Source organism: Lynx rufus, unplaced genomic scaffold, assembly GCF_022079265.1.
Source record: "Lynx rufus isolate CCGP_SWC_20201006 ecotype Redwood Valley unplaced genomic scaffold, mLynRuf1.p SCAF_4, whole genome shotgun sequence".
Taxonomy (NCBI): Eukaryota; Metazoa; Chordata; class Mammalia; order Carnivora; family Felidae; genus Lynx; species Lynx rufus.
Genome location: NW_025814856.1, coordinates 154,730,662 through 154,744,340, shown reverse-complemented (window position 1 = coordinate 154,744,340; position 13,679 = coordinate 154,730,662). Strand labels below are relative to the sequence as shown.

Sequence of the window (13,679 nt, the reverse complement as noted above, 5' to 3'; positions counted from 1 at the left end):
GTTTCTCTGCCACCCTGGACAAATGCCCGGGTCAAATCCCAGCCTCTGAATAGTGGTCGTGACCAAAGAGAGTGAGCATAAACTTAAACCTGGGATTCTCTATGAAAATAGTTTGTATTGTACAAAAAAAAACCCATCAATCTATCTCTCTGGTGCTTGTTACGTGACTGTATATATTTGCCAAAACTCATAGAACTGTATGAGTTCATATATTTGTATTTCATGATTTCCTCAGTCCTTTCCCAAAAGGGACCTACGGCCTTTTTCTCAGATGACAGGACACTAAGGAATACCCAGCTCTTCTGAGGACTGTGAGACACAGGGTCCTAGAATGTATCACGACCCCGCTGCTGGAGTGCCTGCCCCAGCCAATGAATATAGTCCTGGCCAAAGTCTATCTTACTTTGGGTCCACTGGTCCACAGACCCACCTAGTGGTCATTTTCCCTTCTTTAGTAGATCCACACACTTGGTAACTACAGAAACTCCAATAATGGGTCCTCAGCCTTTAAGGCACAGTGGAGTGTGAATTATTTTGTGTCAGATCAGGTGGCAGAACATTATGCTTTTTATGTAATGACATGATAGCACTGGCGAGAGAATACAAGTCATATTAGCAGATTACCCAGTCACTGCGGCAATCGCAACTCACAGGAGAGCAAAGGCCAAAAAAATTAGAAAATTTAAAACGGTATTTCACCACAGCAGAATTTCCTCGGCTTCAACCAAGTACGTGTCAGGACATCTGGGTGGCTGAGTCGGTTAAAAGGCGGACTCGATTTCGGTTCAGGTCATGATCTCAGGGTCAGTGAGACGGGGCCCCACGCCGGGCTCTGCGCTGACAGCATGGAGCCTGCTTGGGATTCTGTCTCTCCCTCCCTCTCTCTCTGCTCCTCCCCTGCTCGCACTCTGTCTCTCTCTCTCTCAAAAATAAACATTAATTTAAAAAAACTTTCAAAAAATATAAAGTGCCAGATAATACATATTTTAGGCTTTGCAGACCAAGAGGCCAAATTGAGAATATTATATAGCTACTTATGTGATAAGAGGGAAAACAAATTTCCTGAAATTTCTTATTGATAAAATTAAAAATATAATAATGGTAACTGACTCCATTTTTTTTTTTTTTTTTTTTTTTTTTTTTTTTTTTTTTTGGTGATAGAGGTCTACTAGTGAGAAGAATGGATTCTTGGAAAGTGGGAGAACCAGACACTATGGATCTTCTGGCATGACACAGTAGGAAGTACACAATAGCACCTGCCACCTAAGCAGCGTAAAATAATCCAGCTCGAATCTACTCAGTTGTTAGATCTATCCGTTTAAAGGCACTTTGAGTGATATGGGAACAAGTTCAATAATCCTAGGAGGAGGAAATCAACCAAATTCAGAATGTAGGATGTTCCAGCACACAAATAACCCAATGTTCTCCTGAATCGATGGCTTGGGGAAAATTGGGGAGGGGATGTCTTTTAAACAAATACATGTAAGGGTTTTTTGTTTTGTTTTGTTTTGTTTTTTAATTTTTTTTAACGTTTATTTATTTTTGAGACAGAGAGAGACAGAGCATGAACGGGGGAGGGTCAGAGAGAGGGAGACACAGAATCTGAAACAGGCTCCAGGCTGTCAGCACAGAGCCCGACGCGGGGCTCGAACCCACAGACCGCGAGATCACGACCTGAGCCAAAGTTGGACGCCCAACCGACTGAGCCACCCAGGCGCCCCTACACGTAAGGGTTTTAACAGCTGCCTGCGATGCTGGATTTAGTTTTGATCCTAATTCTAGAAAACTACTGTGGGGACAATGGGGAATTTGAATAAGGACTGGGTATTAGATGATACAAAGGTATTATTAATTTTGTAGGAATTATTAATTTTGTTAGGTATAAACTGAAGGTCTCTTCATTTTTTTCTTCTTTAGTTTAAAATTTTTATTATTCTACTGGCCTTTTTCTTAAAAAAAATTTTTTTAATGTTTATTTATTCTTGAGGAAGAGAGAGACAGAGAGTCAGTGGGGGAGGGGCAGAGAGCGAGGGAGACACAGAATCCAAGCTGTCAGCTCAGAGCCCGACGGGGGGCTTGAACTCACTGAACTCACGAGCCATGAGATCATGATCTGAGCTGAAGTCGGACGCTTAACTGACTTAGCCACCCAGGCACCTCATGGCCTTTTTCTGATAATACAAGTAACATGCGCTCCTTGTAGAAAAGAATTAGAAAATATAGAAAGACAGTAAGAACATGAAGTACAGTTATCTAATTTCCATCATTTGAAAATAATCATTGTTTACATTTAGGAGTATTTCCTTCTAGTTAACGAATGTTTTGTTTTACCTCAGGTACTCAGGATCGGGTTGGTCATATTTTTAGTTCAAGACATATGCTCATTGTTGTTCCTCTTTTATTGAACTATTTATAATTTGTCTTTAATAGTATATTTATAATTTGTTTTTATAAGTCATAAACTCCTGTGGCTCGCCATCTAACACGAAGACTAGAGCCAGGACAAAAATACACTGTGTGTGTGGTATCTTCTCTCCCCAGCCCCTGTCTCCCCACCCCTGGTAACCACCATCCTGCCCTCCTTGTTCATCTTTCTCCTGCCTCCCTTTTAATTGTGTATTGATATTTGAGTTGTCTTTGTTTGTAACAAGCCACTTCAGTTTACCTGTTCTCTGCTCGGAGGGTATTATTGGGCTGTTTCCAGGTTTTTCCTGGGGACAGTGTGTGAGGATCATTCTTGAGCATATCTCCTGTTACACATGTATGGGAGCATCTCCTGGACAGGTACCTAGGAGTTTCATAGTGTGAAACTACAAGTTTACAAATAAGGCTGTACTGTTTTTCATAGAACAAATTATATGAAAATAGACAAACTGAAACAAAGTTGAGACTAACCGTCTGTAAGTATTTCTCACGTCTCCTTTTATGCTTCATCTGACACAATTGTTTACTTATTCTCTACTTCATTTTTATACAAGTTTCAGCTTAAGATTCACTTACACCATGGAGCCTTTTCTATTTAACCTACTCCACAGTGTTTCCCTGTCGAATCTCCTCCTATCATTTCACTGTTTTTACAGTACCTTGTAATTATTCTTTAGGTCACTGTTACCCACATTTCATCCCAACATACACTTGTAATTTTATTTTATTTTATTATTATTCTTTTAAATTTTAAGTAGCCTCCATGCCCAACATGGTGCTTCAACTCACAACCACGAGATGAAGAGTCGCATACTCTACTGACTGAGCCAGTCAAGGCACTCCCACTTGTAATTTTAAAAACTTGAATAACATGTCTCAGCTCCACCATATTAATAACTACTCCTCGGTCAAAAACCGGCAAAGGAGAGTATAATTATGTTTATAGAGGAAATTAAAAATAGAAGGGCAAGTGTAATTATTTAATTGTACATAATAGGACTGACTCGTACATGTGTAGGAAAGCAATAAGATTCCCTTGAAATTTCATTAAGCAGAGAGTTAACGTGTTAAGTTATAGTACAGAAAACCTAATTCAGGACCCCATGAACGATCAGAAATCACCGAGAACCCAGTTTTTTCTTCCCATTAGGGAGTTCATTCACACAGATGAACCGTGAATTTTGTATCTGATTATATTTCACCCTTTGCTTCGGTTGGTAGGAAGTTTGAAGGTGAACTTCTGGCCCATCTTTAGTAACTCTGGTAGGTACTTTTGTGTTCGAACCTTTACTCTGGGCTTCTTTTACTCTTACTTGCCTTCTATTTGTATTTTGTCACATGCATTTTGGTAACTTATCCCAATCTTTTCTGGGACACAGTGGGGTAAGGAAGTGACCAAATAAATACACGAATTCACGAATAAATGTACGAAAACGAGGATGCATAAAATGTATGCACAGTTCATGCAGTAGGGTCACCGAGTTCATGCCCTAGATCCGAGCTCCGTACAGTGTGTTGCCCTGAGAGGCGCGGCCTGAGCGGTGGGCCTGCCGCGGCCGCTGCCTTCCTTCCCTTTCCCCCAACCGCCGACACGGTCCCTAGTTGAACGTGGCATCTAGATTGCATTTAAAGGGTGTCTGATGCGGGGCGTCTGGGTGGCGCAGTCGGTTAAGCGTCCGACTTCAGCCAGGTCACGATCTCGTGGTCCGTGAGTTCGAGCCCCGCGTCGGGCTCTGGGCTGATGGCTCAGAGCCTGGAGCCTGTTTCCGATTCTGTGTCTCCCTCTCTCTCTGCCCCTCCCCCGTTCATGCTCTGTCTCTCTCTGTCCCAAAAATAAATAAACGTTGAAAAAAAAAAAAATTTAAAGGGTGTCTGATGCAACAAAAAGCACAAATTTGACCGTGTAGCACACACTCCATACGCACCCAGAGGCTGCTTGTGTTCATCTAGTGTTTTGTTGTCCTGCGCCATGTTCTTCACATGTCCAGAGTGAAGGTAGGTGACAGGCACGGATTCTCTGACAGCGTCTCTAAACAGGCAGAGTACCGTTTTGAACATTACCATCAAAAACCTACCGACCTCAGAAGTATTTTATAGGATGAAGGAGAGACACGACTATTTATCCGAGTCAAATGGGGAGAGTCCTAGGTATAGGAACTAATAAACCGCGAATTCAGTTTTATCACTAGGAAGCAGGCGTAACTACTGAGAGAGAGCACTGCCCACTCGCTCTCGACTTTCTGAGTGTGCCAGGCCTTAAGGGAGAGCCGTCCCCCGGCTTCCACGTCCTGGGACGTACGCTGCACGTCTGCACACACGGGAAGCCTGAGCACCGTGCTGGCTGCTGGGTTTCAGGACCCATCCCCACTGCTTCTCCCAAGTGAGGCAGGAGGTGTCCATGTGCAAGGGATACAAGCGTTCCCATTGCCTCATTTCCTCTCATACTTTGCTCCTACTGACACTAAAAATCACACGCTATTGTGTTCGGTGCTGCATACTTCTGTTAGCCTGGGTTCCGTAAGGGTCAGGACTCCACACTGTTTATCCTTGCATCCCCAGCCCCGAGTATATGCTCGGCACACAATAAAACAATAATTAGATGGGAACCAGAATTCTATGAGGTCAGTTCTCACAGGTCCTTTGCTCTACCAGCTACGATATGTTTAATTCTCAGTAAACAAGTACTTGAGAGCTTTCTGAGTGTGAAGTGTCGTCCTGTGCACTGGCTGTAACACTTCTGCCATGAGCTGTGATTCAGCAGAGCCAAACCTAAAATGACTAAGCACGAGCCACAGCCTTGGTGGACAGGGATTCTTAAAAATATGTACCTTCCTTTCTCGTAAAGAGTTAACTGTGACGCCCCAAACTGTTTTTTCCCTCCGCTCTGGGGTCAGGAAAGGAGGGAAGGCACAGGACATACCCAGGACCTGCATTTGCTACACTCAACAGACCACCATAATAAGACCAAATAACAAACTTTAATTTGAATATATTACAGTAGAATATCATCATTCTTTTGAAGTACAAAAATAGTTAAAAACTTTTTCCATTTGCAAGTAATATTTGCTACCGACTATAAATAGTGCATCGACGCTCTGAACTGTACACATGACACCACATTCCTAAGCCTGCACCTTCTTCTCTCCTGTATCATCAATCACATGTAAGAAAAGCAGCCACGCAACAGGACTCTGCAATCTTGAGACCCCGCCAAGACATTCCAGAAGGATCCTTAATAACAATTGGATGATATCTCTCTAAAACTGGCCTTTATGCTTTTTTGGCTCAATTCTATAGATTAAAAACTTTTTTAAAAAACTAGTTTAAAATTCCAGGAATTGCTATTTTTGGAGTATCAGCTTTCCCCCCAAAACAGGAAAATGACAGGGACAAGCTAGAGCGTTAAATTCAACAAAAGCTCATTTAGAAGTAAATCACCACCAGTGGAAAAGCTTACCGAGTACAGGAGATCTGACGATAATGGAAATTAACCGGAAGACAAATTCCATTGCCAAAAGCCATTGAGGAGTTCCATCTTTTCCCACTATTATGTTTCCTCATATTTCAAGTGAGCTTAAGTAAGAATCACAAGGTAATTCTAAGAATCATATTGGGTTCTGCCCAGATCTGATCCACCTTAGATGCTGAGAACCAACTACTGAAAAAGGACGAACGAAAACATGAGAACACAGAAGCTTTGGCATATGAAAAACGATAAAATTTTGTTTTCTAAAATGCAGGTATTCGGGCCACTTTAGTTTGACTTGTGCTCCGCACTGATTAGATCTGGGTCTAAGATCAAAGACAGGAACTGAAAGAACCCCTTACAAGTGTCCAGATGGCAAAGGCTACCTGCAGTCGCTGGTCTTCTCCTGCCACGTTCCTGGCTCCATTTTCCAGGACTCCCCCAGCCACCGCCGTGCTGGGGGTGCGGGGGACAACGGGCGCAGTGCCTATGGGACTTCTCTAAGCTGTCTGCAGTGCTTCAAGGAGTTAGGACGCTCTTTCAGTTCTCATGCGGGGAGGGTGGCTCTGCACTTTCTACACCTGTAACGCTGGGTACCTTAAGCTAACAGAAACAAAATACATGGCGTGGAAACAAAGGTAATCTGCTATATCAAAACATGTATGTCTATTTTCTGAAAATCAGTTGTGAGTCTAAAAGTGCTCAGTGATAGGTTTACGTAGCAAGAGCTCAGAAACCTGGGGCTGGAATAGGACTTAGGACAGAGTCCAGCTATTAGGAAGTCCCTCAAAGGGCTCTGCACAACCCATGTTTATTATCATCATATTAATAAATGGCCCCACTGCATACATATAGCCTTTGTAGCCCTACATTCAAAACTGATGTCTATTCAGCAAAACATATGAAAAAGATCCTTAACCTGTTTTGTTCCCTAAAATATAATGGAGCAGTGACTAATGAGATTTGCATACTATTTCCTGAATACCTTTAAATGTACCATACAGATTTTTTTCATAGTATGCACCTTTTAAACAGCTGTAATACTCCTGTTTCTTTGATGATAAATAACATGTTATTTATCATCAAAACTACTGAAAGAGTAATCCCCGAAGTCCATTATCTATTAATGACTGGACAGTTTGATAAAGGATCTTACGGCCACTCTTAGAATCATGTTGCTATTTCTAACCTCTGCTCTCCTAAGACTCAGAAATGCATTACAAAATTCTTTATGGAATGCCCCAGTGACATGGGATGATGTACAGATGACTAAAATGAAGAGGACAGAATGACGGTGGCTCTTGGGTATTAAAGGCATTTGTTATTGGAGCGATGGGAAAATGCCATGGAGTGCTAACATTAAAAAAAAATTATGCCATTCTCCTTTAAGTCAGTTATTACATAAGAGTTCTCTGAGTATTTTTGGAAGAAAGGCACCAGACAAATCCAAAGTCTTATTGCTAGTCGGATCACACACGGGCCGGAGCACGGACTATGGTGCTTAGTTCAGCCAGGAGGCTAGGTCTAAGCGAGTCAAGTCACTGATCTTGAGGCTCAAAGAGCAAGGAAGGAAATGTCAAAAAATAGAGCCCTGCATCTTACATTAAACTTGAGGAATTCTCCTCAGTTTCCAATTTTACAGCAAAGCGGTGACCAGTTCCCCAGGACTCTGGAGCTATTTTAGATAGGCACTCTGTTTTCTTTGGCCCATTTCTTCATGATCCGGATGATGTACTCCACTTGGGTGTTCCCTGTGCTTCTCAGTAAATGGAGCACTTCTCGAAGGGTCTCTCTGGGGGAAAGATTTGAAGGGACAAAGAGTTTCAATAAGCATGTAAATTAACAGATCTAATCAACTCATACTTGTTCTTCGCTCCTTCCAGTAAGGCATTTTTGGTAACAGACTATTTCACTGTGTATTCACAAACCAGTTATGGACTTCCAAGCCTTCTATTTTTTTTTTTAATGTCTATTTATTCATTTTGGGGGGAGAGAGAATGAGAGAGAGAGAGAGAGAGAGAGAGAGAATGTGTGTGAGCAGGGGAGGGGCAGAGAGAAAGGAGAGAGAGAATCCCAAGAAGGCTCTGCACTGTCAGCACAGAAGCCCAACATGGGGCTCGATCCCACAAACCATGAGATCACGACCTGAGCCAAAATCAAGAGCTAGATGCTTACCTGACTGAGCCACCCAGGCGACCCCAAGCCTTCTATTTTTATGGTAGAATACTAAAATGGAAATTCTGTGAAATCCTTCTCACCAACCCAAGTTTTCCTGTTTACTTATACTATCCATACACAGGCTATTAATCTTTCTGGCCTAACATGATCTAAGTATTCCTATTTCTATGCCTATTCTGCATGACCAAGTAGAAAGAGGGTTGGGTTCAAAGAATTAGGTTCAAATTCTAGCTCCATACTAACAAGTTGCTTCTCTGAGTCCAAGACCTCTCTCTCTCTCTTTTTTAAGACTTTATTTTATTTATTTTAATTCAAGTTAGTTAAAATACAGTGTAGTCTTGGCTTCAGGAGTAGAACTCAGTGATTCATCTCTTACACATGACACCAGTGCTCATCCCAAAGATTTTATTTTTCATGTTTGTTTATTTAATTTTGTTAATGTTTTATTCTTGAGAGAGAGACAGAGAGCGCAAGCAGGGGAAGAGCAGAGAGAGAGGGAGACACAGAATCCGAAGCAGGCTCCAGGCTCTGAGCTGTCAGCACAGAGCCCGACGCAGGGCTCGAATTCACAGACTGAGAGATCATGACCTGAGCTGAAGTAAGCCACTTAACCCACTGAGCCACCCAGGCGCCCCAATGTTTATTTATTTTTGAGAGAGACAGCGAGAGAGCATGAACAGGGGAGGGGCAGAGAGAGAGGGAGACAGAGGATCTGAAACAGGTTCTGTGCTGACAGCTGACAGCGATGCAGGGCTCAAACTCATGAGACAGGAGATCGTGACGTGAGCTGAAGCTAGAAGCTTAACTGACTGAGCCACCCAGGTGCCCCCAAGTTCTCTTTTGTTTGAGGTGGTAATCGCCTTAAACTGGGTGTCACCACCATATTTGTAAAATTTTATAAAGCCAGAGTAATGGATGATTTCTTCAAGAAAATTAATATATTAGGGTCGCCTTAGTGGCTCAGTCGGTTAAGTGTCCAACTCTTGCTTTTGACTCAGGTCATCATCTCGCAGTTCATGGGATTGAGCCCCATGTCAGGCTCTGCACTGACAGCACAGAGCCAGCTTGGGATCCTCTCTTTCCCTCTCTCTCTGCCCCTCCCCCTCATGCTCTCTTCCTCTCTCTCAAAATAAATAAATAAACTTTAACAAAAATTTTTAAAGAAAATTAATATATTAATAAATATGGAAGAGAAGAAAATTCAGGGCCAAGATTTGGCAAATACCCAGTGTTTCTGTTTCAAGTAATTTAATTTTAATTAAAATTAAAACTCATGTTTTATGTAATGCATACTAAAACTTCCCTGTTACCTTATCAAATGTATAGGTGACTCTGCCCATGGATCCTCTTCCCTAAGATTTCACTCATATTTTCTATTTCTGTTTTTTATTTCAGGCATCTTCTTTCACCTAATCAAATTCTTTTTTCTTTTTAAGTTCATTTATTTATTTTGAGACAGAAAAGGAGGGAGGGGCAGAGAGAGGAAGAGCCAGAATCTCAATCACATGGGCTTTGAACTCATGAACCGTGATATCATGACCTGAGCTGAGATCAAGAGTCCCATGCTTAATTGACGGAGCCACCCAGGCACCCCATCCTAATAAATTTCTTTAAACCAGTATTTAGGAATGGAATCAGATACAAGGAAGGAAGTAATTTTTGATACATTATTTACTTATAAAATAACCACATCTATTTATACACCAGTAACAAATACATTCCACAAAGTTATTTTTAGAAAATTGAATTTAGTTTTAAGTATTTTAATTTTTGTTATAAATGGAGCTGTATGTTACTTAATTTTATGTAATCTACTGTCTCAGTTATTTCCTGAAATATAGGGAGACAAAAAAAAAATTATCAACCGTACCCACTCCATTCCTAAATCTTTGAAGCCCAAAGTAAGTGCACAAGAAAAAGCTAATAGGCAAAGAAAAGAGTAGAAGAGATAGAAAGAGACTTTTTTTAATGAAAATGACAATTCATTTGGAGCCAAATATATATCTTACTCTTACATTTGAAAGCTATAGTATACTCAGTGTCCCCAATAAAAATGATTTGGAACATAAAAAATTTCTGGAGAGAAAACATCAGATAGACATACAAAACATCTTAATCTTCTATTCATCATTATAAAACATCACTATCGTTTTGGGTTTTCAGAAGATGTAATACAAGAAAATAATTCTTTTCCCTGACAAACACCAAAAGAATAGAGGTAGTGTCTCTTTTGGATTACTTACTTGGGTTCTCGTCCAGCTAAAATCATCTGGAAAATGCCCACACAGGCTCCCCTCTTGCCTTCCCAATATTCAGGGTTAGGATCCAGCCTCTCTAAGACATCAAAAGCTTTGGCTGAATAGTAGAACTGGCCCATCTGATTAAAAGAAAGTATTGTGATAATACTTGTAATCTAAAGATTGCACTGAATGAAACGAAATGTAAAGACAGCGTGAAACAGAACTATATAAAAAATGGTTAGTGATGACATTTTCAGCTAGCAAATTAGATAAATTTCAATTCCTTACTAAAACTGAAGAAGGAAAATCAAAATTTGAGTACGTGGTTCAATTTATACCAGTTTTCAACAACGTAACATTTTTCCTACATATAGTCAAGTTATGCTGTAATCAACACATCTGTCATTTCTTCTAATTATACTGTACTCTTTTTTTCAAGCTTACTTATTTATTTTGAGAGACACAGAGATAGCAAAAGTGGGGGAGGGGCAGAGAGAGAGGGAGAGAGAGAGAATCCCAAGCAGGCTCCGCGCTGTCAGGTTTCCTCAACACATTCCGTAGGTGACTACTATCATTCATTTTACGTTAATTTGATCATGTTCAACCCAAGAGAACATGACTTTTCCTGACCTTGTTCCTAAATTCTTAAAATGCCGAGATGGATACTGACTACTACTCTAAACATCAAATCTTCTAAACACTTAATTCATTTTGACAGAACTCTTTCCCAAATATACTACACATTTCCTCTGCCATGTAGAGCATGCCAAATACTATTAAACTGTGCTTAGGTGAGTTTTCTTGACTGGCAGCCAAAAACATATAGCATTGCCATTTTGTTGAAGTCTTCAACTTGCTGGGCAATCCTCCTTGCTCAGTGTGGTTTAGTTACCTCTCCACTCCCATAAAGTGCTATTCTAAACCTTTGCTAATTTCCTTAAGATCTCTACTGCAGTCTTAGCATTTGTCTATCCTTCAGGGAAAACACAACCTTCCTCCCTTCAGCTCACATTATGCTCGTACTCGCATTCATCCTTCCCTCGTTTCTGTACATTTCACAGAAAGAAGTGATCTCATTCCTTTTCAAGGTTAGTCCTTCTTCCTATGTGCTCTTCAAAAAATTATTTTTGGTGAAATAACACAGATATAGAATGGTGCCTGAAACATTAATGTACAATTTAATGCATAAAACATGAACACAAGAGTAATCCCTGTTCAGGTCAAGAAACAAGACATTGACAGCTATTTAGCTCTGTGTCACTGCCGGACCACAGCCCTCTCCTTCCCTCCAGAAGCAACTGCTATGCCAACTTTTATGGTCATCAGTTCTTTGACTTTTTTTTATACTTATGTATATACCTTTAGACAATATAATTAAACTTTTGTCTTTCAAGACTTTATCTTTATGAATACCATAAATATTCTTCTGTGTCTTGCCTATGTAAAGATGCATCTATATGGCTGGATATAGCTCTAGTCGGTTCATCTTTAAAAATTACTTATTTTGAAACAATTCTAGATTTATAGGATGTTTTGGAGATAGTACAAAGAGGTCCCATATACCTTTTTCTTTTCTTAAAGATTTTATTTTTAAGTAATCTCTACACCCAACATAGGAATCAAACTCACACTCCCAAGATCAAAGAGACATGCTCTAGCAATTGAGCCAGCCAGGTACTCTAAAACTTCGGGTTTTTTTTTTTTTTTTTTTTTTTTTTTTTTTTGGTCCCAGGTACCTTTCACCCAAATTCCCCAGTTACAGCTTAATATAGTGCAGTATCACATTATCTAAAACCAGGAAATTGACATTGCTACAATGTGGGTGTATAGTTCTGTCATTTCATCAAATCTGTAGATTCACGTAACTATCAAGATACAGAACGATTCCATCATCACAAATCTGTCCTACCCTTTTACAGACATACACACTCTTTTCCCTGTTGATCATCCTTAACTCCCAGCAATCACTAATTTGTTCTACATCTCTATACTTTTCATTTCATGCATGTTATGTATATGAAATCAAGCAGTATGGACCTCTTTTGAGATTGGCTTTTTTCACTCAGCATAATGTCGTTCTTATTCCTTATTAATCCAAGTTATTTTGGCACAGTACAGGGAATATAGTCAATGGTTCATAATAGCATTGTATGGTGATAGATAGTAGCTACACTTGTGAGCACAGTATAACATGTAGAGTTGTTGAATCACTGTGTTGTACACCTGAAACTAATGTAACATTATGTGTCAACTATACTTCAATTAAAAAAAAAATCCAAGTTACTATGTATATCACTAGTTGGTTCCTATTACATAACCTTGAAAAAGCAGGAGGCACCTCCACCCAAAGTTTGGTTTGGATGTTGAGAGTGATGATGCCATACACACACCAAGAGAGCATGGAAAGATTTCTTACTTAAATAATTGAGATCTCTGGGAGGAGTAGGGCAGGCCTCTTAAGAGAGAGCAAGAGAGCAAATCTCTTAAGAGATTTTTATTGTGGTTGGGGCTGGGATGAGGGTTCCTGAGCACCAGCAGGGGCTCATGTGGTCTGAATCACCTGGTGGCACCAGAGAAGGGAGTATCTAGCATTTCTTATCATTTTGTCCAGATGTGGGGCACAAGGGGAAGAAGGAAGGGTGAAGCTTAAAAGGTGTCAGCAGTCAAACATCAAGAAAGGCAGTCAGGACTGCCATCACCATTCCTGTTTATTAATAAGCAGTAGTCCATGACAAACCGGTTTGTTTAACCATTCACTACTGAAGGACATTTGGATTATTTCCAGTTTTTGGTTATTACAAATCAAGCTGCTATTGACATTGGGAATAGGTATTTGTATGGATACAGGTTTCATTTCTGAGATAAATGCCCAGGAGTGTGATTGCTGAGTCATATGGTAAGCATGTGTTTGTTAAACAAATTGCTTAATTCACGGTATATATTTTTTCTGTCCTTTTACTTTCAACCTACCTATATCACTATATTTGAAATGAGTTTCTTGTAAAAAGTACATAGTTGGATCATGGTTTCTTATCCATTCTGTCAACATCTCTCTTTTAATTGGTATATTTAGACCGTTTACATTTAATGTGATTGACATGTTAGAAGACTTAATTCTGCCATTTTTTCCCCTATTTGCCCTTTCTATTTTTCCTGGACAAGGACATCTCATACATGTCTCTGTAGTTTGCAGCTGGAGAAAGACATGATTGTGCAATTAGCACAGAGGGAGGACAAAAAAGCCTGGGCTTAACCTCTCCAGTCTCCTCCTATACGTATCTTTTTCTTGCTTTTTCTATATTGTAGTAAATCTTAGCCATGAGTGTAACTTTGAATCCTCTGAACCCTTCCAGTGGGTTCGTGCCCTGTGT

At 40.3% G+C, this 13,679-nt stretch overlaps 1 protein-coding gene across 1 annotated transcript in view; it reads right to left on the bottom strand.

Moving 5' to 3' along the window:
• Positions 1-5,392: 5,392 nt before the first annotated feature.
• The window catches only part of IFT56 (intraflagellar transport 56), a 47,599-nt gene continuing 39,312 nt past the window's right edge, over positions 5,393-13,679 (bottom strand). The window contains exons 16-17 of the mRNA XM_047097428.1: positions 10,312-10,445; positions 5,393-7,682 (exon numbers count right to left, since the gene is read on the bottom strand). Coding sequence (XP_046953384.1) covers positions 7,571-7,682; positions 10,312-10,445 — 246 coding nt within the window. The 3' untranslated portion in view covers positions 5,393-7,570. The remainder of the gene's footprint in view (positions 7,683-10,311; positions 10,446-13,679) is intronic.